General features: G+C 46.0%; 1 protein-coding gene across 4 annotated transcripts in view; it reads left to right on the forward strand.

Moving 5' to 3' along the window:
* The window catches only part of vps41 (VPS41 subunit of HOPS complex), a 297897-nt gene that overhangs the window by 154107 nt on the left and 117026 nt on the right, over window positions 1-26764 (forward strand). For all 4 annotated transcript variants that reach the window (XM_070890345.1, XM_070890351.1, XM_070890353.1 and 1 more), the window contains 4 exons: window positions 8134-8253; window positions 9314-9460; window positions 18039-18105; window positions 21405-21502. In XM_070890345.1, coding sequence (XP_070746446.1) covers window positions 8134-8253; window positions 9314-9460; window positions 18039-18105; window positions 21405-21502 — 432 coding nt within the window. The remainder of the gene's footprint in view (window positions 1-8133; window positions 8254-9313; window positions 9461-18038; window positions 18106-21404; window positions 21503-26764) is intronic.

Here is a 26764-nt window from a genome sequence, read left to right on the forward strand (position 1 = left end):
CAGGAGAGACTTAACGTGGGACAGGATACATACAGCAGAGTTTTAGATGAGCTGAGGTCATGAAATGCACTATATAAATGCAAGTTCTTTCTATATGAAAACTTTATCGAAATCATAAAAAAAAAAATGCACAAATATTTTTAGTTTTGCAAGTTTTTGGCTAAAAATTGAGTACTTTAGCACTGAATCATAGAAGATTCCTGAGTATTAGAGTGGGTGACATAGCAGAGCAAACTGCTTAATGACTCAGCTTGTTTAAGTAACATGCCAGACAGACAAGAAAAGACTGTACAATATTGTAAGAAAAACTCAATTTGACTGGTAATTTTGGCTGTAAAATTAATTGGGATGTTCTGAGGTCGTGAAAGGCACTATATAAATGCAAATTCTTTTTTTTGCAACATTAACTTCCTCTATCCTCACCTCACACACTCTACTGCCAAAAACCTTCCTTGTTGCCCCCAGCCTTCAGAAATGTTCCACTGACAAGGAATGTCCCTATGAGCTACGGCGTGTTTCTTTTAATGCGCGGTCCCTTTAAATTTCTGTGCATGCGCGGTATTTACAATGTAAAAGCCGGTGAGTGGCCTGCATGGGGCCTTTCCCATGGCTGCGTAGCTTAGAGGGAACATTGCTGATGGACCTCCTGACCTCTACCCTACATAAACATCAACTCATGCAGAACTCCACTGCGTGCATCCTGTCTCACTCACTTACCATCCCTGTTCATGCTTACCTCTCATGACTTCTTCACATAGTTCAAAATTCTGTCGTCCTCATTTGCAAATCTTCCCTACATCAGGGACCTACTCCAGAGCAAGTTCATGCTTCTACTCTTCCAACTCTGGCTTCCTTTGGTAGCTCTCTCCATCCTTCAGTCTTGGTAGCTCTCTCCCTCCTTCAGTCACAAGCCCTTCATCTATCTTGGCTCTGTACTCTGCAAACTGTCTTCCTAATCCCTTGCCACATCTTTAAAAGCCTCCCCAATGAATGTCTCCACGACTAGTCCTTTGGCTCTCCCAGTCTTTCCATCATCCACTTTTATCTCTGAAATGCCCTGGGACACTGACTGCATTAAAAGTGCAGGATGACGCAAGTTGCTGTAGTTGAAAAGCTGATCGAATTGGCTGAGAGTTGAGGAAGCCTTATTGTTGTCCTTATGTTACACAGGATCAATTAATAATGAAGGCTTTTTTTCACAACTTAAGACTGAAAAACAGGATAAATCTGCAGTTTTTCTGAGTTGTGGGGGGTATTTACTGTAATAGTTTAATGCAACTATACTTTATGTGAAGGGTACAGGAATTGCCAACATTGCTTAATCTAATCTTGAAGTTTAGTTGACATCTGCACCTTGCTTATTATTGATTGGATCTGACCTGGTGTTCCTGCCAGCTTTCAAAACCGGCTTGTATATATCATATATGGTGCAGCATTGCTTTGCTGTCTTTCTCTTACTTTTAATCATTTTGGTGGTTGTTCCTATACAGCAGACAAGGTAGGTGGAAGCAAAGCTACTATGCAGGAATACTAATGCATCTCGGGGACATGGGGTCTATGTGTGTTGGGAGGGAGGTGTTGAATCCTTTTAATGCCTCAGACTTTGTTGCTTTGTGGTAAACCTGATGAATTTGTTCAGCGGTTAGTGCGTCAAATGGATATCCAATTCAGCTGATAAAAGTTAAATACCACAAAACACGTGTTAATAATATGAACAAAATTAGGGTTTTTCATATCTTTCAAACTTCACACTCACAGGGCCCAAGTTTCGAGCCGCGCCTAGAACGGCGCAGTCCTGACCTGGACGCCCGTTTTTCAAGCCACAAAGTGCGCCTAAAAAAACCTCCAGATTCTCCACCTCCTTGCAGGTCCTCTGGCCCTTGGCGTGGCGCGGCGCAGCGCAGCACAAGCTGTAGGGGGTGGAGCCAGGTCCCTTCGCTGAAAACAGTGCCGGGACCTCTGCACATGCGCGCTACAGTGGATGCGCATGTGCAGTAGCTCCAGGCGCCCAAAACTGTGTGGGAGGGGCCCGAAGCACGCAGCCCCTAGCCCTGGCCGAATGGCCTCACTGGGGCTGCATGAATAAGGCTCCTCCCACAACCAGCTTCTGCTTCCTCCCGACCCGACTCCCGCTTCCCGCCTCCGCACCCAACACCGACCTGACTCCCGCTTTCTCTCCCCCCCCCCCCCCCCCCCCCCCCCCCCCCGGACTGGACCCGACCCGACTCCCGCTCCTCCCCACCGCCCCCCCGCCTCCAGACCGGACCCGACACCGACCCGACTCCCGCTTCCCCCCCTCCGGACTGGACCCGACCCGCTCCCCCCTCCCCCGCCCCCGCCTCCGGACCCGACCCCAACCCGACTCCCACTCCCCCCGCCCCCCCCCCCCCCCGCTCCCGAACTGGATCTGATCTGACCTCCCTCCCCCTGACCCGACCCAGCGCCACCTACCTGTAAATCTGGTGCTGGGGACGGGCCCTGCCCGAAGTCTCAGGCCCGGCCCGTTCAGCACCCCCCCCCCCCCAATCTCCCTTCCTTCCCCCCCCCCCAATCTCCTTCCCCCCCCCAATCTCCTTCCCCCCCCCATCTCCTTCCCCTATACCCAATCTCCTTCCCTCCCCAATCTCCTTCTCCCCCCCAATCTCCTTCCCCCCCCTCCAGCTCCTTTCTCCACTTTATCCCCTTCTCCCCCTTCTCCCCCCTCCCCCTTCTCCCCCCTCCCCCTTCTCCCCCTCCCCCTTCTCCCCTTCTCCCCCTCCCCCTTAACCCCCATCCCTCCCCCCTCCCCCTTAACCCCATCCCTCCCCCTTCTCTGCCATCCCTCCCCCTTCCCTCCCTCTGCTCCCCCCCTCTCTCCCTCTACCCCCCTCCTCCCCCTCCCCCTCCCCTCGCTGTCAGAAACACAGACACTGACAGACAGAGAATGAGGGACACACAGACAAGACAGAGAGATAGAGACACTGACAGAGACACACTGGGAGGGGCATCCCAGCACGCTGTTGGAGGGCTCCCGGTGCTGCAGTCGGTAAGTAGAAAATGTTTTATTTGTTGATTTAAAAAAAAAAATATTTCTTATTAATTTTTTTTGATTGATTTATTGATGTATTTATCATTTATTATTGATGATGGCTCATTATTGGTAAAACTGAAGTGTTTAATGTTTGTAAACTTCCCTTTAAACCCCCTCCCCCCCCCATTCCCTACGCCTGATTTGTAACCTATGCCTGATTTTCTAAAGTGTAGACAAGGTTTTTTCGAGCGTACAAAAATCTTCACTTACTCCATTCTAAATTAGTTTGAAGTAAGTTTTCACTGACGAAACTTTGAAAACAGGCGTAAGTGGCCGGACACGCCCCCTTTTGAAAAAAAAAATTCTGTTCCAAAGTGAAACTGTTTTAACTGACTAGAACTGGAGCAAACTAAATGACGAGAATTCCGATCTCTAAGATACTCCGTTCTACACCAGTTGCTCCTAAAAATCAGGAGCAAATCATGTGGAAACTTGGGGCCACAACTTCCAGATAACATTTTTTATAAATATTTCAACAAACTTAGCTCTTGGTTCTTTTAATGATGGGAATGCATGTTTGGATTAGTTTGCAGAGAAGGTTAAGGGGAAATTTAATAGAGGTGTTCAAAATTATGAGGGGTTTTGATAGAGTAGAGAGGGTAAAACTGTTTCCACTGGCTGGTGGGTCAGTAACCAGAGGGCACAGATTTAAGATAATTGGCAAACGAAACAGAAAGGCGATGAGAATTTTTTTAACGCAGCGAGTTGGTGTGATCTGGAATGCACTGCCTGACAGGGTGGTGGAAACAGATTCAATAGTAACTTTCAAAAAGGAATTGGATATATACTTTAAAAGAAATGTTTGCAGGGCTTTTGTGAACGAGCGGGGATATGATAGCTATTGAAAAAACCGGCACAGATACGATGGACTGAATGGCTTCCTTCTGTGTTGTATGATTCTATGATTTGGTGACCTTGAGCAGTTTTAGTAAATTGTATGCAATCTAGGACAGACTGTTTTTTCAAAATAGCAAACTATTCTTAATGACTTGTGATCTTATTGCTGTTTGGTCAGTCAGATAGATACCCTGCCATAACTCACAGCAGTACAACTGTTGACACACTAAAGCTCAGCTTCCACTGGCAGTGATTTCATGGGTTCATTTTTAAACATCAGTCAAATCGGGGGGGAAAAATAAGTGTCTCAGGGATATATATATATAAAAAAAATGGGAAAATACTGGAAACATACTGCAGGTAACTGACGATCAGCCTCTGGGAAGGAAAGGTTAATATTTTTTATATATAGGTAAAACATTTTTCTCTTCCCTTCCCTTTGTTCTGCTCCTTTTCAAATGCTCTTCATTGGTAATAACTTCCAGTTTTGACAAAGGATCCATACCCGAATCATCAACTTGTCTGTTCTCTGCACAGATGCTGCCTGACCATTGAGCGTTTCCAGCTTCTTCTGGTTTTGTTTAACACTTTGGGGCCAAGTTTCGGCCTGGGTTGCTCCTGTTTTTTTTGGAGCAACTGGATTAGCATGGAGTATCTTAAAAATTTGAATTCTCGGCATTTAGTTTGCTCCAGTTCTAGTCAGTTCGAACAGTTTCACTTTGGAACAGAATTTTTTTTTCAAAAGGGGGCGTGTCCGGCCACTTACGCCTGTTTTCAAAGTTTAGGCAGTGAAAACTTACTCCAAACTAACTTAGAATGGAGTAAGTGAAGATTTTTGTACGTTCGAAAAAACCTTATCTACACTTTAGAAAATCAGGCGTAGGTTACAAATTAGGCGTAGGGAATGGGGGGGCGGTTTTAAAGGGAAGTTTACAAACATTAAACACTTCAGTTTTACAAATAAAGAGCCATCATCAATAATAAGTGATAAATACATCAATAAATCAACCAATACATCAATCAAAAAAAATTAATAAAAAATAATTAAAAAAAAAAATCAACAAATAAAACACTTTCTACTTACCGACTGCAGCACCGGGAGTCCTCCAACAGCGTGCTGGGACGGTCCCCCCAGTGTGTCTCTGTCAGTGTCTCTATCTGTCTGTCTCTGTGTGTGTGTGTCTCTCACTCTCTGTCTGTCAGTGTCTGTGTTTCTGACAGCGAGGGGGAGAGGAGGTGGGGGGGGGGAGGGAGGGGGGTGGGGGATGGGGGAAAGGAGCGAGGGAGGGGGGAGGGGGAGAAGGAGGTGGGGGTGGAGAAGGAGGTGGGGGGGGAGGTGGGCGGTGGGGGGAGAAGAGGTGGGGGGAAGGGGGAGAGGAGCGAGGGAGGGAAGGAGAGAGGGAGGGAAGGAGCGAGGGACAGAAGTGGGGGTGGGGGGGAGAGAAGGAGGCTGAACGGCCGGGCCCAAGACCTCGGTCTGGATTTACAGGTAGGTGGCGTCGGGTCTCGGGGGGGGGGGGGGGAAGGGGAGAGAGAAAGAGAGAGTGTCGCGGAGGTTGGGTCGGGGGGAGGAGCCTTATTCACGCAGCCCCAGTGAGGCCATTCGGCCAGGGCTAGGGCCCACAGCTTTGGGCGCCTGGAGCTACTGCACATGCGCGCCCACTGTAGCGCGCATGTGCAGAGGTCCCGACACTGTTTTGAGCGCAAGGACCTGGCTCCGCCCCCCATAGCTCATGCTGCGCTGCGCCCGGCTCCAGAGGACCTGCAGGGAGCCGGAGAATTAGTAACTTTTTTTTAGGCGCACTTTCTGGCGCGAAAAACGCCGTTTTAGGCGCGGCCCGAAACTTGGGCCCTTTATGTATAGCTTTAGGCAGAACTTGTAGTTGGAGATTTAATAGAGTATAATAAGTTTGTTTCTGTATCAGATCCTTCTAGAGTTTAAGCTCAAGTGAATGATGATTTCCATAACCATCTTGATCAGAATATAATTTTAAGGATGTCTTTTCTTAGCTTAATCATGACTCTGAGTGCTATTTATACAGCACTGTCAGTAAAGTCATGTGGTTTGCATTTTTAAATGGCCCATTCCATTTATCGAGGCCTGTGAAGTCTTTGAAAACCTACCTCTAGAAATGAAAAGAAGGAAAGAGCTTGCATTTATATAGCATCTTTCACAACCTCAAGTAGTACCAAGGGAGTTTTTATGTCCACCTGACACGGTAAATTAGGCCTCAGTTTAACTTTTCATCTGAAAGACAACACCTCCGACAATGTAGCACTCCCTCAGTTCTGGAGTGTCAGGCTAGATTTTGTGCGCAAATCACTGGAGTGGGGCTTGAACCTACAACCTTCTAACATAAGAGGTGAGAGAGCTACCACTGATGCATGAGTGTAATAAAATGCTGATTCTGGTTTGCTGTACAGTATAGAATCTGTAAGGGAGCACTGAGTGTGAAAAATTCACAGCGGTAGTATTGTGCGTGAGGTTTTGTTGGCGATGGAAGTGAGTACTCGGGTTTACTAGACGACCTTAGATGTCGTATCAATTCCTTGACCATTATAGGCATCCACCGTGCTGTAAATAAAATACATTTTTAAAAAAAGTGTTCCAGGTCGGAACAGTCAATAGAACAAATAGAGAAAAATGAAACCGTAGAATGACACACTGGTTATTGAGAACCAGATGAGCAGAAAATGAGAGTGAGAAATGAAAGAAAACAAATGGTGAAGGAAAGAAATGAAACAAAGGCCATGTCAAAAAAAAGAGACCGTGGCTCCATCTATTTAATGTAGAGAAACTAGTCATTCTGCACTATCCAGACTCCTCTACCACCTTCAAACAGAGGTGTTTTCCAAATTGTATAATGATGCATTGTTTATGTGGTAAGTGCTAGTTGAAAGATACCAATGTGTTGAACAATTCAAAATGAAAACCTCCAACTAATGGAAAGTTTGTCTTGTGTTCAAATTTATCACTAGGCTAGGATATTACTAATAACTGGGTTGTTTTAGTGGTTGCTGAGCTCCCCCATGTAATATAGATGATCTTTGTAACACTATGTTGCACACAAAAGGACAATGGTTTCTCGATATCATTTCTATGAATTGTTTAACACAGTGGCATCTTTCCAATGCACCATGGCTACTGTGTGCACAGTCGACAGGATGCACTGCAGCAACTTGCCAAGGCTTCTTCGACAGCACCTCCCAAACCCATGGCCACCACCACCTAGAAAGAGAAGTAAGCAGGCGCATGGGAACACCATTACCTCTTAACTTCCCCTCCAAGATGCATACCATCCCAGCTTGGACATACTTCCTTCATCATCATTTTTTCAAAATCCTGGAACTCCCTACCGAATAGCATTATGGGAGTACGTTCACCAGATGGACTGCAGCAGTTTAAGACGACGACTCAAGGGCAACTAGGAATGGGAAATAAATGCCTCCTTGCCAGCGACGCCCATATCCTGGGAATAAAGAAAAAGAAAATGCCCTACATAAAGAATGCATCATTATGTAACTCAGAAAACCTCACCGTTTAAAGGTGGTAGAGGAGTCTGGATAGTGTAGACTGGCTAGTTTCTCTACATTAAATACATGGAGCCAAGATACCAAGTGAGGTCTTTTTTCTTTGTGGATTTAGTCTCATTTCTTTCCTTCCCTATTTGTCTCCTTTCTCACTCATTTTCTGCTTGTATGGCTGTCATAACCAATGTGGTTTGATATTTCTCGTTTTGCATTATTCTGCCCCCTTGTGATTGTTGATGCTACAAATGCACTGACTGTTTCTATCGGGGTGACGGCAACGATAAGGTATACGGATTCAACGTTACAAGACGAAATGTTGAAAATAGATGTTTTCAGAAATCTGCAAATCCAGCAGAAAAATTCAATAAAATGAAAACAAATTAAAAATAATGGAAAGAATAGTCGAGAGTTAACAATTCAGCTTTTAATTTAGATTTTTAAGACTACATTACAACTGATAGCTACAATGCTGATAACCATAATTAAAAATCTTTTTCCGACTTGAAAGGATGTATCTCTATATTTGTATGCCAGGTATTTTAATTTAGCAAAAATAACTCTCAACTGAAAGAAACTCGTACAGAAGCTGTAGGAATTGTATTCTGACTTGATGCTATTTTGACAGTAATTTTTCTACTATTCCACCTTCCTCTTTCCCCCCCCCCCCCCCCACCACACACACATTTTTCCTTCAGTTGCTGCTGTATGAACGGAACTGGTTGAACCGGTGGAAAACAACTGTATTACATGAAGGAGAAGGCACCATAACCAATGTCAAATGGAGGGGCAACCTCATTGCATGGTCAAACAGTGTGGTAATAAATGAATCTGTTGCTCTACTCATAATATATAGAAACTTGAAAAATTGTCACTGGAACAGAGAAGGTTAAGCGAGGTTAAGAGGAAACAGTAAACTGGAGCTGTCTGTCCCATTCGCATTTCTTTGCTCTTTTGTTTCATATTCTTTCTTTTCAAATACTTTTACAGTCTCTGCCTCAGTAACCACGTGGTAAAGCATTCCATATTGTAATAATCCTCTGTATAAAAATAACAACAACTTCTGACTTTCCCTTTCGTCCTTCCAGCAATAATCCTAAATCTCTGCCCTCTTGTTACTGATTTGCCAAGCTGTGCAAATAGCTTTTCACTATTTACCCTCTCAAAACCTTCCATAATTTTGAAAACCTTCATTAAATCCTGTTTAACCTTCTCTACTTCAGCTGTAAAAAGTTCCAATTTTTAAAGCCTTTCTTTATTCCCAATAATATTCTACTGATTCTTCATTGTTCTCTACTATCCTTGCTACAATGGAGTGGCCAAAACTGCATGAAATGCTCCAATTGTAATTATCGAATATCTTGTGTAAATTCAACAATACTTAATTGCGTTTATATTCAATGACCCATGTATGAAATGTTTAGATGCAGCTTAAAAGAGTAGTGCATTCATGAGGCAAATAACACAAAATGTCTTAATTGCTTCTAAAAGGTCCTTACCTTTGTGATTTTATTGAGCATAGTTTCAGTATTGACACCCTCTTTGTGCCCATGATATTGGTAATGGAGATCATCTCAAAGTTTATCGAGGTCTGCTTTTCGTTGAATGAAAAATATTAATTGTGATGACCACTGGTCCCATGAGCATCCCCTTATTTGAAACATCTAGGCTCTGCATTTTAGAAAATGATTGATCTTAATTCATCATCGGTTTAAAAAAAATGCGAAGTCCATGGGATAGATCAAGAGGTTAAGTACTTTACAATGAAGTGGTTCCCCACCCCCCACTTCACAGTGTTGTGACTCACTTCAATGGAAAATCATTTTTAATTTTTTTAACTCTTCTCTGATCACACTCAAGCTATTCATCTTTCTTTAGGGAGTCAAGATATATGATGCTAGCTCAAAGCAGCGGATTACAAACATATCTCGAGACAATACAAACTTTCGTCCCGATATGTACCTCTGCAGCCTGTGCTGGAAAGACAACCTAACGCTCATTATTGGCTGGGCAACATCCGTTAAGGTACTTTCTACTTAATATCAAAGACAAGATTGTGAAGGTTTTAAATTCTGCCAAAAATATGAAGATAGATCAGTTACGGAAAGTAATCTTAATGACCATTCAGTTCCTTAGTTACATTTCTTATTTTGAAAGATTTTTGATCCTTAGATTAATGAGTATGTTATTGTCAGAAGAGAGCCCCTTTCCCTTGGTCTCTGTCGAAAATCTCCTTGTGACCAGTAGACAGCAGCATTGGACGAGACTTGTGTCTGCTCTCTTGGCTGGTGATACTGTTTGTGGCATGACCAGATTTCAAACTAGAGGGGAAGAATAAGAAATTACATATCCACCCCTCGCAAAAATAGACATTTTTTTAATATGTGCAGTAAATATTGTAAATTTCTAGTGCTCCGTAATAATTTTTAAAAGATTTGTTTTGCCACAGCAAAGCTGAAGCATTCAGAAAATGAGTAAACTACCATTGAAATCCAAAGTAACACTTTGTTTATTGTTTATTTGAAATATTTCACATTTTCTTTCCCTGGTTGAATTCTTGACAGTTACTTAGAATGCTTAAATGGAAAATAAAACTGAATAGATGAAAATCTATTCAAGTAAAAATCCATTCTGCTGTTTCTCTCTCAGTCCCCAACAGCGAATGTTACTGCACGTGATTTATGGTGTGATTTTAAAATTTGTGGCAGTAGAACTCTTGGTTTGCATTGCTTTATATCCTGATCCAGGAAGAGATTTGTTACATAGAAACATAGAAAATTGGTGCAGGAGTAGGCCATTCAGCCCTTCTAGCCTGCACCGCCATTCAATGAGTTCATGGCTGAACATGCAACTTCAGTACCCCCTTCCTGCTTTCTCGCCAAACCCCTTGATCCCCCGAGTAGTAAGGACTTCATCTAACTCCCTTTTGAATATATTTAGTGAATTGGCCTCAACTACTTTCTGTGGTAGAGAATTCCACAGGTGCACCACTCTCTGGGTGAAGAGGTTTCTCCTCATCTCGGTCCTAAATGGCTTACCCCTTATCCTTAGACTGTGACCCCTGGTTCTGGACTTCCCCAACATCGGGAACATTCTTCCTGCATCTAACCTGTCTAAACCCGTCAGAATTTTAAACGTTTCTATGAGGTCCTCTCTCATTCTTCTGAACTCCAGTGAATACAAGCCCAGTTGATCCAGTCTTTCTTGATAGGTCAGTCCCACCATCCCGGGAATCAGTCTGGTGAATCTTCGCTGCACTTCCTCAATAGCAAGAATGTCCTTCCTCAAGTTAGGAGACCAGAACTGTACACAATACTCCAGGTGTGGCCTCACCAAGGCCCTATACAACTGTAGCAACACCTCCCTGCCCCTGTACTCAAATCCCCTCGCTATGAAGGCCAACATGCCATTTGCTTTCTTAACCGCCTGCTGTACCTGCATGCCAACCTTCAATGACTGATGTACCATGACACCCAGGTCTCGTTGCACCTCCCCTTTTCCTAATCTGTCACCATTCAGATAATAGTCTGTCGCTCTGTTTTTACCACCAAAGTGGATAACCTCACATTTATCCACATTATACTTCATCTGCCATGCATTTGCCCACTCACCTAACCTATCCAAGTCACTCTGCAGCCTCATAGCATCCTCCTCGCAGCTCACACTGCCACCCAACTTAGTGTCATCTGCAAATTTGGAGATACTACATTTAATCCCCTCGTCTAAATCATTAATGTACAATGTAAACAGCTGGGGCCCCAGCACAGAACCTTGCGGTACCCCACTAGTCACTGCCTGCCATTCTGAAAAGTACCCATTTACTCCTACTCTTTGCTTCCTGTCTGACAACCAGTTCTCAATCCACGTCAGCACACTACCCCCGATCCCATGTGCTTTAACTTTGCATATTAATCTCTTGTGTGGGACCTTGTCGAAAGCCTTCTGAAAGTCCAAATATACCACATCAACCGGTTCTCCCTTGTCCACTTTACTGGAAACATCCTCAAAAAATTCCAGAAGATTTGTCAAGCATGATTTCCCTTTCACAAATCCATGCTGACTTGGACCTATCATGTCACCATTTTCCAAATGCACTGCTATGACATCCTTAATAATTGATTCCATCATTTTACCCACTACTGAGGTCAGGCTGACCGGTCTATAATTCCCTGTTTTCTCTCTCCCTCCTTTTTTAAAAAGTGGGGTTACATTGGCTACCCTCCACTCGATAGGAACTGATCCAGAGTCAATGGAATGTTGGAAAATGACTGTCAATGCATCCGCTATTTCCAAGGCCACCTCCTTAAGTACTCTGGGATGCAGTCCATCAGGCCCTGGGGATTTATCGGCCTTCAATCCCATCAATTTCCCCAACACAATTTCCCGACTAATAAAGATTTCCCTCAGTTCCTCCTCCTTACTAGACCCTCTGACTCCTTTTATATCCGGAAGGTTGTTGGTGTCCTCCTTAGTGAATACCGAACCAAAGTACTTGTTCAATTGGTCTGCCATTTCTTTGTTCCCCGTTATGACTTCCCCTGACTCTGACTGCAGGGGACCTACGTTTGTCTTTACTAACCTTTTTCTCTTTACATACCTATAGAAACTTTTGCAATCCGCCTTAATGTTCCCTGCAAGCTTCTTCTCGTACTCTATTTTCCCTGCCCTAATCAAACCCTTTGTCCTCCTCTGCTGAGTTCTAAATTTCTCCCAGTCCCCGGGTTCGCTGCTATTTCTGGCCAATTTGTATGCCACTTCCTTGGCTTTAATACTGTCCCTGATTTCCCTTGATAGCCATGGTTGAGCCACCTTCCCTTTTTTATTTTTACGCCAGACAGGAATGTACAATTGTTGTAGTTCATCCATGCGGTCTCTAAATGTCTGCCATTGCCCATCCACAGTCAACCCCTTAAGTATCATTCACCAATCTATCCTAGCCAATTCACGCCTCATACCTTCAAAGTTACCATTCTTTAAGTTCTGAACCATGGTCTCTGAATTAACTGTTTCATTCTCCAACCTAATGCAGAATTCCACCATATTATGGTCACTCTTCCCCAAGGGGCCTCGCACAATGAGATCGCTAATTAATCCTCTCTCATTACACAACACCCAGTCTAAGATGGCCTCCCCCCTAGTTGGTTCCTCGACATATTGGTCTAGAAAACCATCCCTTATGCACTCCAGGAAATCCTCCTCGACCGTATTGCTTCCAGTTTGGCTCGCCCAATCTATGTGCATATTAAAGTCACCCATTATAACTGCTGCACCTTTATTGCATGCACCCCTAATTTCCTGTTTGATACCCTCCCCAACATCACTACTACTGTTTTGAGGTCTGTACACAACTCCCACTAACATTTTTTGCCCTTTGGTGTTCTGCAGCTCTACCCATATAGATTCCATATCTTCCAAGCTAATGTCTTTCCTAACTGTTGCATTAATCTTCTCTTTAACCAGCAATGCTACCCCACCTCCTTTTCCTTTTATTCTATCCTTCCTGAATGTTGAATACCCCTGGATGTTGAGTTCCCAGCCCTGATCATCCTGGAGCCACGTCTCCGTAATCCCAATCACATCATATTTGTTAACATCTATTTGCACAGTTAATTCATCCACCTTATTGCGGATACTCCTTGCATTAAGACACAAAGCCTTCAGGCTTGTTTTTTTAACACCCTTTGTCCTTTTAGAATTTTGCTGTACAGTGGCCCTTTTTGTTCTTTGCCTTGGGTTTCTCTGCCCTCCACTTTTCCTCATCTCCTTTCTGTCTTTTGCTTTTGCCTCCTTTTTGTCTCCCTCTGTCTCCCTGCATTGGTTCCCAAATCCCTGCCATATTAGTTTAACTCCTCCCCAACAGCACTAGCAAACACTCCCCCTAGGACATTGGTTCCGGTCCTGCCCAGGTGCAGACCGTCCGGTTTGTACTGGTCCCACCTCCACCAGAACCGGTTCCAATGCCCCAGGAATTTGAATCCCTCCCTGCTGCACCACTGCTCAAGCCACGTATTATTTGTAAATTTGATAATTTAATTTTACTGCCCATACACGTGAAGGGGAAAGAACGTCCAGGAAGCACTTTATTTCCTTTTTGTGGAAGGAAAAGTTGAATTTATCAAATTTCTGTCACTTTTATTTTGGAAACATCAGTTTCCTTGTGATAGAGAACCTCAAGAAGTTGTCATCTTCCCTGAGACCGCTCTAATTACATCTGTTACAGAAGTCTCCTGGCTCTGCTGCACACAACTGCGCGGCCGTGCAGGTTATCCAGGGATCCCACGCAGCCGGCTTGCCGGCTTTTCAATGCAAAAACTGCACGTATGCGGTATTTTGAATAGTCCCCGCAGCCCCTTAAAGGGTCTGCGCGGTGCCGAAAGAAATTACAGGAACCTTTGCTTCAGAGCGGCCTGAGAGCTGGCCATCTCTGGGTGTGTTGGACACTGCCAGAGGCTGTGAATGCAGATGCTGGGGAGGGAATCCACAGCTACAGGCTGCGAATGCAGGGGTGGGGCGGGGAGAGACCACAGTTACAGGGTGGGGTGGGGGAGAGACCAGAGTTACAGGGTGGGGTGGGGGAGAGACCACAGTTACAGGGTGGGGTGGGGGAGAGACCACAGTTAACAGGGTGGGGTGGGGGAGCGACCACAGTTAACAGGGTGGGGTGGGGGAGCGACCACAGTTAACAGGGTGGGGTGGGGGAGAGATCACAGTTATAGGGTGGGGTGGGGGAGAGACCACAGTTAACAGGGTGGGGTGGGGGAGAGATCACAGTTTATAGGGTGGGGTGGGGGAGAGACCACAGTTAACAGGGTGGGGTGGGGGAGAGACCACAGTTATAGGGTGGGGTGGGGGAGAGATCACAGTTAACAGGGTGGGGTGGGGGAGAGACCACAGTTAACAGGGTGGGGTGGGGGAGAGATCACAGTTACAGGGTGGGGTGGGGGAGAGACCAGAGTTACAGGGTGGGGTGGGGGAGAGACCACAGTTACAGGGTGGGGTGGGGGAGAGACCACAGTTAACAGGGTGGGGTGGGGGAGCGACCACAGTTAACAGGGTGGGGTGGGGGAGCGACCACAGTTAACAGGGTGGGGTGGGGGAGAGATCACAGTTATAGGGTGGGTGGGGGAGAGACCACAGTTAACAGGGTGGGGTGGGGGAGAGATCACAGTTTATAGGGTGGGGTGGGGGAGAGACCACAGTTAACAGGGTGGGGTGGGGGAGAGATCACAGTTACAGGGTGGGGTGGGGGAGAGACCACAGTTACAGGGTGGGGTGGGGGAGCGACCACAGTTAACAGGGTGGGATGGGGGAGAGATCACAGTTATAGGGTGGGGTGGGGGAGAGACCACAGTTAACAGGGTGGGGTGGGGGAGAGATCACAGTTATAGGGTGGGGTGGGGGAGAGACCACAGTTAACAGGGTGGGGTGGGGGAGAGACCACAGTTAACAGGGTGGGGTGGGGGAGAGACCACAGTTATAGGGTGGGGTGGGGGAGAGATCACAGTTAACAGGGTGGGGTGGGGGAGAGACCACAGTTAAGAGCAGCGAACCTGGGGACTGGGAGAAATTTAGAACTCAGCAGAGGAGGACAAAGGGTTTGATTAGGGCAGGGAAAATGGAGTATGAGAAGAAGCTTGCAGGGAACATTAAGACGAATTGCAAAAGTTTCTATAGATATGTAAAGAGAAAAAGGTTAGTAAAGACAAACGTAGGTCCCCTGCAGTCAGAATCAGGGGAAGTCATAACGGGGAACAAAGAAATGGCGGACCAATTGAACAAGTACTTTGGTTCGGTATTCACGAAGGAGGACACGAACAACCTTCCGGTTATAAAAGGGGTCGGGGGGTCTAGTAAGGAGGAGGAACTGAGGGAAATCCTTATTAGCCGGGAAATTGTGTTGGGGAAATTGATGGGATTGAAGGCCGATAAATCCCCAGGGCCTGATGGACTGCATCCCAGAGTACTTAAGGAGGTGGCCTTGGAAATAGTGGATGCGTTGACAGTCATTTTCCAACATTCCATTGACTCTGGATCAGTTCCTATGGAGTGGAGGGTAGCCAATGTAACCCCACTTTTTAAAAAAGGAGGGAGAGAGAAAACAGGGAATTATAGACCGGTCAGCCTGACATCGGTAGTGGGTAAAATGATGGAATCAATTATTAAGGATGTCATAGCAGTGCATTTGAAAAGAGGTGACATGATAGGTCCAAGTCAGCATGGATTTGTGAAAGGGAAATCATGCTTGACAAATCTTCTGGAATTTTTTGAGGATGTTTCCAGTAGAGTGGATAAGGGAGAACCAGTTGATGTGGTATATTTGGACTTTCAGAAGGCGTTCGACAAGGTCCCACACAAGAGATTGATGTGCAAAGTTAGAGCACATGGGATTGGGGGTAGTGTACTGACATGGATTGAGAACTGGTTGTCAGACAGGAAGCAAAGAGTAGGAGTAAATGGGGACTTTTCAGAATGGCAGGCAGTGACTAGTGGGGTACCGCAAGGTTCTGTGCTGGGGCCCCAGCTGTTTACACTGTACATTAATGATTTAGATGAGGGGATTAAATGTAGTATCTCCAAATTTGCGGATGACACTAAGTTGGGTGGCAGTGTGAGCTGCGAGGAGGATGCTGTGAGGCTGCAGAGCGACTTGGATAGGTTAGGTGAGTGGGCAAATGCATGGCAGATGAAGTATAATGTGGATAAATGTGAGGTTATCCACTTTGGTGGTAAAAACAGAGAGACAGACTATTATCTGAATGGTGACAGATTAGGAAAAGGGGAGGTGCAAAGAGACCTGGGTGTCATGGTACATCAGTCATTGAAGGTTGGCATGCAGGTGCAGCAGGCGGTTAAGAAAGCAAATGGCATGTTGGCCTTCATAGCAAGGGGATTTGAGTACAGGGGCAGGGAGGTGTTGCTACAGTTGTACAGGGCATTGGTGAGGCCACACCTGGAGTATTGTGTACAGTTTTGGTCTCCTAACCTGAGGAAGGACATTCTTGCTATTGAGGGAGTGCAGCGAAGGTTCACCAGACTGATTCCCGGGATGGCGGGACTGACCTATCAAGAAAGACTGGATCAACTGGGCTTGTATTCACTGGAGTTCAGAAGAATGAGAGGGGACCTCATAGAAACATATAAAATTCTGACGGGGTTAGACAGGTTAGATGCAGGAAGAATGTTCCCGATGTTGGGGAAGTCCAGAACCAGGGGTCACATTCTAAGGATAAGGGGTAAGCCATTTAGGACCGAGATGCGGAGGAACTTCTTCACCCAGAGAGTGGTGAACCTGTGGAATTCTCTACCACAGAAAGTTGTTGAGGCCAATTCACTAAATATATTCAAAAAGGAGTTAGATGAGGTCCTTACTGCTAGGGGGATCAAGGGGTATGGCGAGAAAGCAGGAATGGGGTACTGAAGTTGAATGTTCAGCCATGAACTCATTGAATGGCGGTGCAGGCTAGAAGGGCCGAATGGCCTACTCCTGCACCTATTTTCTATGTTTCTATGTAACAGGGTGGGGTGGGGGAGAGATCACAGTTACAGGGTGGGGTGGGGAAGAGACCACAGTTACAGGGTGGGGTGGGGGAGAGACCACAGTTATAGGGGTGGGGTGGGGGAGAGACCACAGTTATAGGGGTGGGGTGGGGGAGAGACCACAGTTATAGGGTGGGGTGGGGGAAGAGACCACAGTTACAGGGTGGGGTGGGGGAGAGAACACAGTTACAGGGTGGGGTGGGGGAGAGACCACAGTTACAGGGTGGGGTGGGGGAGAGACCACATTTACAGGGTGGGGTGGGGGAGAGACCACAGTTACAGGGTGGGGTGGGGGAGAGATCACAGTTACAGGGTGGGGTGGGGGAGAGATCACAGTTACAGGGTGGGGTGGGGGAGCGACCACAGTTAACAGGGTGGGGTGGGGGAGAGATCACAGTTATAGGGTGGGGTGGGGGAGAGACCACAGTTACAGGGTGAGGTGGGGGAGAGATCACAGTTATAGGGTGGGGTGGGGGAGAGACCACAGTTACAGGGTGGGGTGGGGGAGAGACCACAGTTACAGGCTGTGACTGTGGATGCTGGGGGTGTGTGAACCGCAGCTACAGGCTGCGAATGCGGGGGAGGGCGGGGGCGTGCGGGTATTGGGGCGAGACCAGGGGAGTGGGAGTTACAGGCTGTGAATGCAGATGCTGGAAGGACAGTTCTGTTTTAGTGTCATGTGTGGAAAGGAGGATGTAGTGAGTTGAAACATGTTCTTAAAAAAAAAACTTCAGTAAAAAGCAGTCATATCAAGGGAGAATTATTTTTTGTACTTGCGATCTTTACTCCATAGTACAGGGCAAATTAATACACATTGGGAGTTATTTGAAGTTCTGCAAGTTGCATCCCTATATCATGCAGTAAATATTTTAACATGCATCTGTTGGTGTTGGCATTAATGTATTTAAAGCTTCCAAATGGATTAGAAAGTGACTTAGGATGGCGCAATTTGTTTGGAGTACGACATCATAAATTGTGCAATGCTGCAGCTGGTGGTACCCTCTAATCAGGAGGAGAATCTTTAACTGACTGAATTTGTAATGCACCTTGTTATTTCTTTTTCCAGGTATGTGTGGTGAAGGAGCGTGATCCCACTGATCTAAGGGACTTGCCCACTCGTTATGTTGAAATCGGTAAGAATTCTCTTCTCTCAAGTCAGTTGCACTTTTGTTTTGACATATTCAGCACACCTTTGTGAACTAGTAACTCTATTACTGGCCAGTTACGATACTGCAGGAGCTTCCAGCGCAGGAGTAGATTTTGGACATTGTGCAGGTGTCTTGAATATGTTAATTTTTATCATGACTATAATGCGATCGTCCATTTTAATGAGCTTTGTCAGGTTTGTTGTGTAAAAATACATTCACCTCTGGTTCTTTTTCCAATGATCTTAAATGTCTGTACACTGGTTACTGACCCTCCTGCCAGTAGAAACAGTTTCCACTGATGTTTGAAGGTATGTTGAACTTAGGAAAGAAAGTACATGGTGGCAGTTGTAGGGTTTACAGTGCAGCAGCATTAGATGAGAAGTACATATATACACATGAGCAAAGCAAATATTGAGAAGTTATGTTCACAGCAAGAGATCTAGTGGGGGGTTATTGCTGCAGTTCTTCTGTATGTGTGAAAGATCCACAAGTCTGAAATGTTTGTAATGGGCTTTGGCCACACCAGTGCAACATTCTGTTTTACTGATGCACAATTAGGCCATTAAATTAAATTAATCCTCTTCGAACAATTCCCGCTTAATTCTGGGCAGAAAGAAGGTTGCCAACAGGAAGAATTGCAGGGGTGTCGAGTCAGGATGACTTATATTGTATGGAGACTCTGGCTTGATGCATAGTTTGGTCTTGTTAGCACTCAGTCATTTCTTATTCTGAAGATCTTCTCTTCACTGCTTTGTTGTTTTTCAAAGAACCATTGTTAACATTTTTCTCGTTTTTTGTAATCATCTGCTCATCACACAAAAGGCCTTCAAACTCTGTAATATGCACTCGAGCATTAGTCCTCACCGGTGGCTGTGACCAGTGTTTGAAGCTAGTTTTCAAGCCTGGCTTGAATGATTGCAAGAGAGGCTTAGGCTGTCTAATTTGCAGAATTGGTATTAACAACAGAGATGGGAAGTTTATTTGGGTTTTTAATAGGTCCGACCTTGTGGCCCATCATGAGGGAAGATGAGACACAGTTTCTGTTGGGACTATATAAGCTGCACAAGCCAGTTCAGAACCATTGTATGTTTCATCAGCTGAGTCTAGTTTTTCTTTTGCTAACTTTAGAAAGGTAGCAAAACCAGTCTCTAGGATGGGGGCGTGTTCTCTGGGGTGGTGGGGAGGAGAACGCTGTGCTGAAACCATGGGGTTGAAGGTCCAAGTTGTTGGACTCTTGCTTACTAAAACTGCAGTTCCTGTTACCTTGCCACCATATTCATTGGGCAGTATTTTTGCATTAAAAGGCATCTCAGTTCTTATATGCACCGCGCAAGATCCTTTTAAGGAAACCTTTTGGTTGAGTTGTCGTGTAGACCACTTTCCTGCAGTAATAAGATGATGTGCATGCCTTAAACATAAGTACAATCTTCTTCCAGCAGCATGTCGATACGCTTGGCTGCATATTTCTGATCTACCTGCAGACCAAGGTCATTGGGAATCACTTAATGAGAAGCAGTTATTTTTTGTAACTGGGTTCAGTGTTTGCTAGCAGTCTGTAAACATCATAGTTATTCTAGGGATACCTTGCCTTTGCCACAGGCCAAGTCAGAATCTAGCACTGGCTGGGATTCTATATGACAAAGCATCATACCAGGGGCTCAAGCGTCATGGCTCCATTGAGCTGGATGTGTTGGGAAGAAATTCCGCATTTCTGGTTACTCATGCAGCATTGATATTCCTCCAACACCACAAGGAGCCCATTTGTGAAGAGGGCCATCACGTCAGGTGGTTCTACCCTGGCAAAATTAGCCCAGGTTTTTGTCCAAGCACCAAATGTTCTATTAGGGTTCAGATTATGATCTGCAACTCAATAACTGATAACCTGCTAAATCCCTGAAGTGCATGCTGGAGAGAGAGCACACAGAATAAACCAGAGATCTTTGGATTTTAGTCACATGGCTCTGGTGGTAATGTTGGACTTTCACGCTCTGCTCTACAACAATTCTCTGGGTATTTAATCAAAAACTAACCAGAATCATTCTTTGTCCCTCCATCACTGACGCACTTCAGATTGGTCTTTGATACAAGAACCATGCTTTCAATCTCTTGTCCAATCACTTGGCATGGTCAGCGCTCTAACTGAATAGTTCCTAATTGGAATTGAAGGATGTGGTGAGTCACTGAATTGAGTGCATTATTCAATGACTCACCACATCCTTCAGAATTGGGCATTGCAACAAATAGACCTGTTTGCAACTATGAACTACATATATCTCTCAAAATCCTGCAGAACAAATAGAGGCATAGATGCTCAATGGTCTTCAATCCAGGGTTCCAATGTGTTTCTCTGATCCCCAGTGAGCTACAAGTGAAAATGGAGAATGTAGCTTTGATTCTGGCAACATTTTATTGGCCTTGAAACAAGCAGTTCTTTGACACTGCCACTTCAAGAGCCACCTGCTTTTTGAGTCAGATGGTCAGATTCAATGATCATTTAAATAGAGATGCATTACCTGCTCTGGCGGAGATACAGGTAGGTTTCTGAGGAACCCTAAATGGAAGAGGTTTCTTCACGAGTGTTGCCCAAGTCCTTTCAAATGTAAACACCACCATAAAGCTATTCTTGCTATTCTCCCTTTTTGTGCTATGCTGTGCAGAGGGCATATTTTTTAAGAATTAAGATAACTACAGTTATATAACCTTTCTGGGATACCAACTGCTAAGTGTTTTTCTATGTGACTCCAGACAATGAAGCCTTCATGTTGATTTTTTTTTTTTACTTACAGTCTGTAGAACTCTCCATTTGATAACATGGCTCAAATTACTTAAAAGGGCACCAGTGTCAATTCCCTTTTAGAATTACAAAGTTAAAGATCTTCATAACAGCTTCAGTGTCCTCTACAGGTCATTTATTGTAACACGTGTGAATTGAACACAACGTCACACCTAATGGGTTTTGCTTGACTTTATAAATGTAATAATACTTAATTAAAATAGTGATGCAGTCAGACATTTTTCAGTACTTGGTATGTAACAGCATTTTAAAGAGACGTAATCTTACCACGGTTGAGATTAGGACACATGGCGATCTAATCTCATTGGAGAGTCCACCACTGTTGTTTCTCGCTTGGCTCTTCATTCTTTCGTACATGACTTACCATATTCATTATGAAATAAGGACAACTAACCAGGTCGTATCTTAAGCAAATTATAATGGCACGTTCATTGCATCTTTACAGATATAAAAATGGTTGTGACGTGTAACATTTTTCTTTTCTTTGTAGTGTCTACCTTCGAGTCAGAGTTTTTCATCAGTGGACTTGCACCACTTGGCGAACGTCTAGTTCTCCTAATGTTTGTGAACGAGGCGTTTGAACAGACGGTAAGGGTACATTCGAAAATAGTGATTTTAAAACTGCGCAGTTAAAGGGACGGTGAAGTGTAGGAGGAATACTCTTTGTTTAGTTTTCTCCCATTGATTTAAAAAAATATATATTTAAATAATAACTTTATTTTACAAAGATCAAATTTCTCAAACACACAAAGACCCACCATGCCATATCTCCTTGCTGTCAGATCACTGTGTGACGTTGCTTATGTGACCAAGTTTCACATGAAACTTAAGCTCAAAGTTGTGGGATTCAGGGTCGAACCTGGGAATGGGTAAGAAACTGGCTGAAGGGTAGAGTGGATACTTGCTTGAGGATTAAGGCCAATGTGTCGGGGAGATGATGTGCTGAGTAGGGAGCTCCATGGGATTGGTGTTGGAACCCCTACAGTTCTTAATTTACATCAACGACTTGGATTCAGAAACTCGATGCAAATGTGAATTTGTACATGATACGTAAGAGGGCAGTTGACTCTGAGGAGGCCACTTGGATGGTACAAAATGAGTTGGACAAAATATGCTGATGGGTAGGACAACGGTAGATGAAACCTAGGGGCCGATTTTCAGCAAGGCCTCAGCCCGCTAAAGTGCTGCCCAAGTGCTGCCGAGGATGGAGTCGGGCCCACGGAGCGTCGAAGACCTGAAAATAAAAATCACAAATAAAAATTACAAAAACTATCCGAGGACCTTCAGGGGACCACATGCAGGTAAGTCGCTGTTGAAAATTTTTTTTAAAATGTTCACGTACCTTTTTTTCAGGTTCTTCAGACTTACCATCAGGGTCAGACCAAACTCTCGCCGACTCCCACCCACAGGAATCTGGGAGCTTGGTGGGCGGGAACTCAGTTGCGCCAGTCGGCCATCTGTTGACGTCAGCGGGCGGTTCCCGCCGGCTCTCCCCTCCTGCCCGCTCCAAACCACCTCCAAAGTGGCACTGGGCGGATCTGCAGGAGGAATGTTGGAAAATCAGCCCCCTAATGTGGGAAAGTCTTTCACAAATAAAAATGGCCGCTCATCAGACCCACTGAGTAAAATCAATGCACCAGCAAGTGGCTCTAATTCAGTCTATTAAGGCTCTTAAAGTGTGGAAATGTTCATTTGTTGACAGCATCCTGTTCTGCCTGGCTGTATATTTCAAACCTTTCTGAGAATAATGCATAGTTATTATGGTTCCTTTATGAAGAAAATTCCTCTTTGTGAAAAGATTGAAGCCATACTGGAATGCCGGAGAAACTTTTCAAATCACTAATTTTCCTCTCCCCCCTCAAAAAAGAGGTACAAATGCCATGAGTAGCAAACCATAAACTATCTAAGACAATTGCTTTGAGGATCAAAGAGCCATTTTTGTTGCCGGGTGAAAGTGGCTCAGAGCAGGAAATCAGATGGGAGAAGCCTAATCTCCAATTCAACAGTGAACATCAGCCACTCTTTTTCCTCTTCTGGCCTAACCACTGAAGATTATGACAATGTGTTTTATGTATGAGTAAGAAGTAGTTGTCCAAAAGCACCTTTGATGTAGACCCCTAGAGTAATTTTTTACAGTTTCTGTCTTAACGCTTCTCTGCCGTTCCAACTCTTTCCTGTCTTGAAAAACGTAAGAACAGGAGTAGGCCATTCAGCTCATTGAGCCTGCTCCGCAATTCAGTTAGATGATGGCTGATTTAGATTGTCTTAGATAGTTTATGGTTTGCTACTCATGGCATTTGTACCTCTTTTTTGAGGGGGGAGAGGAAAATTAGTGATTTGAAAAGTTTCTCCGGCATTCCAGTTTACCTGCCTTTGCTCCATATCCCTTAATACCCTTACCCAACAAGAATCGACCAATCTCTGTCTTGAAAGCTCCAAGTGTCCCAGCATCCACAGACATATGGTGGTAAGTTGTATTTCCAACATTTTCTGTTTTTATTTCAGATTTCTTCTACCTTTTTGTGTGAAAAAGTGCTTCCTGATTTAATTCCTGATTGGCCTAACTCTTATTTTGAAATGATGTCTTGTTCTTGATTTCCCCCCACCAGAAGAAATAGTTTCTCCATATCTACCCTGTCAAATCCATTTTACATTTTAAGCATCTCGATCAGATGACCCTTCAATTTTCTATACTCAAGGACTACAAGCCAAGGTTATGCAACCTGTCCTCATAATTTAACCCTCGAAGTCCCAGTATCATTCTCCTTAAAGCCCTTGGTTTTGATTGCCCATTTGTCCCTTTTTGATGCTCATCCTTCCACCTTCACTGCTTGAGTTTCTACTTTCTATCCCCAACCTATAAATTGCTCCGAGAGATCTCTCTTTTTATAATCAGTTCTACAGAAGCATGTTGTCATAGGTAGTTATTTGCATTAAGCTGGTGTGTGCCTCAAAAGTTACATAACTCAACGTCAGACACTTTGTCAATATTTTTGGTATGTACACCAAAGTGTAAAGTTATCCACTGTATCGTACATCCCTTGGTGACTAGTACAACCACACTGGGGGCCCAAGTTTCCACATGATTTGCGCCTGATTTTTAGGAGCAACTGGTGGAGAACGGACTATCTTAGAAATCGCAATTCTCCACATTTTTTTTTCTGCAGTTCTAGTCAGGTAGAACAGTTCCACTTTGGAACAGAATTTTTTCTTCAAAAGGGGGCGTGTCCGGCCACTGACGCCTGATTTGAAAGTTTCCACAGTGAAAACGTACTCCAAACTAACTTAGAATGGAGCAAGTGAAGATTTTTGTAGAACTGAAAAAACCTGTTCTACACATTAAAAAATCAGGCGCAGGTTACAAATTAGGCGTCCAGATCGAGGTGGGGTGGGGGGGAGGGGGGGAGGGGGTGGGGGAAGGGAAGTCATTAAATTCTACAATAAATCCTTATTTATACTTATACAAATATTATACAAATAAATCCAACCTGAATAAAAATTTATAAGCCACGAAAAGATTAAATAAACCATCTTCCTACCTGTGTGAAAGTGCTTCAGCCAGGAAGAATGCTGCAGCAAGCCTCACAAAACGAGGCAGCCGTTCCCGCGGGCGGGCGGGTGGGAGGGAGGGAGGGAGGGTACAAACCGAACGCGGGGGGCGGGGGAAGGAAGCCGTTCCAGACGGCGGGAGGGAGGGAACCGACCGACCAACCGACCGAACGCGGGGGGGGTGGGGGAGGAAGCCGTTCCAGACGGCGGGCGGGAGGGAGGGAACCGACCGAACGCGGGGGGGGGGTGGGGGAGGAAGCTGTTCCAGACGGCGGGCGGGAGGGAGGGAACCGACCGAACGCGGGGGGGGGTGGGGGAGGAAGCTGTTCCAGACGGCGGGCGGGAGGGAGGGAACCGACCGAACGCGGGGGTGGGGGGGAGGAAGCCGTTCCAGACGGCGGGCGGGAGGGAGGGAACCGACCGAACGCGGGGGTGGGGGGGAGGAAGCCGTTCCAGACGGCGGGCGGGAGGGAGGGAACCGACCGAACGCGGGGGGGGGTGGGGGAGGAAGCTGTTCCAGACGGCGGGCGGGAGGGAGGGAACCGACCGAACGCGGGGGTGGGGGGGAGGAAGCCGTTCCAGACGGCGGGCGGGAGGGAACCGACCAAACGCGGGGGGGGGTGGGGGAGGAAGCCGTTCCAGACGGCGGGCGGGAGGGAGGGAACCGACCGAACGCGGGGGTGGGGGGGAGGAAGCCGTTCCAGACGGCGGGCGGGAGGGAGGGAACCGACCGAACGCGGGGGGGGGTGGGGGAGGAAGCTGTTCCAGACGGCGGGCGGGAGGGAGGGAACCGACCGAACGCGGGGGGGGGTGGGGGAGGAAGCTGTTCCAGACGGCGGGCGGGAGGGAGGGAACCGACCGAACGCGGGGGTGGGGGGGAGGAAGCCGTTCCAGACGGCGGGCGGGAGGGAACCGACCAAACGCGGGGGGGGGTGGGGGAGGAAGCTGTTCCAGACGGCGGGCGGGAGGGAGGGAACCGACCGAACGCGGGGGGGGGTGGGGGAGGAAGCTGTTCCAGACGGCGGGCGGGAGGAAGGGAGGGAACCGACCGACCGAACGCAGTGGGGGGGGGGGGTGGGGGGAAGGAAGCCGTTCCAGACGGTGGGCGGGAGAGAGGGAGGGGACCGACCGAACGCAAGGAAGCCGTTCCAGATGGCGGGGAGGGATCCAACCGACCGAACGCGGGGGGGGGGGGGGGGGGAGCCGTTCCAGACGGCGGGCGAGCGACTGAACGCGGGGGGGGGGAGCCGTTCCAGACAGCGGGAGGGAGGGAGGGAGGGAGGGAAGGAGACAGAAGGCTGCAGGAAGCCTCAGAAATTGAGGAGCCATTTCCCGATGGCAAAAGGGGAGGTCGTCGGGAAACGGCTGCCTCAACTTTCTGAGGCTTCCTGCAGCCTTCTCAGTGCTGATGTGCTGATGGCAATGTGCTTTTATTAAAAAATGTTCAAAAACTAAACAGCTACAAAGAACTACAAAAATGGCCGAGTGCCAATGTTTCCTTCACACTGCGCGTGCGCGAACACTCCAACGCACACGCGCAGCGTTGCCGGCAGGAAAAAAACTAATTTAAATAGTACCCGCCCCCTCCCACTTACAAAATCGGCGCGAGTGCAGGCTCCGCCCTCCTGGGCGCCGCGCCAAACAGACAAGGAGCTGCAGGACTCTCCAGAATCACGAATTTTTTTTCCGCCCCTATTAGGCGCGAAAAACGGGCGCCCAGCTCGGAGGGGCGCCCGTTTTTTATCGTGTGGAAACTTGGGCCCTGGATGTTGTATTTGTCAATTCCTTCTTGGAAAATCAACACTTGACTTCTTTGGGAACTATAGTTCATTTCCCATTTATTTCTCTGTTAAAAATTGAGATAATCAATAATTAATATAAGCCTTGACTTGATCATCGGAAAGGGAATAAATTTTGGGAGATATGGATTCATTAGTTACCTGCACTGCCTCTTTACTCTAAAGCATCTTCGTCTTTAATATTTTTGCATATGTTCAGTCTCCTTGTTGTTTGATCTGGTCAAGTGGTGAGGTACCTTGCATACAGTTATGCTTGTATATAATCTGCTGCCTAAAAGGGCTCGTGTAGTGCTAAAACCTTCATTGAGAAATATCTCAAGTACTACTTCAAATTTAATGCAGTACTTGTTTGTGAACCATGTGTGAAGATTGAGAAGAACACAATTATAGGTAATCTATAGGAAGAAAACGTGCCGATAGTTCTAATATCTTTAGTATTTTTTCTTGCAGCAAATTTTGAAAATATAACCAAAATTTGTGGCTTTTGTGTCGGGAATAATTG

Source organism: Pristiophorus japonicus, chromosome 1 (assembly GCF_044704955.1).
Source record: "Pristiophorus japonicus isolate sPriJap1 chromosome 1, sPriJap1.hap1, whole genome shotgun sequence".
Lineage (NCBI taxonomy): Eukaryota > Metazoa > Chordata > Chondrichthyes > Pristiophoridae > Pristiophorus > Pristiophorus japonicus.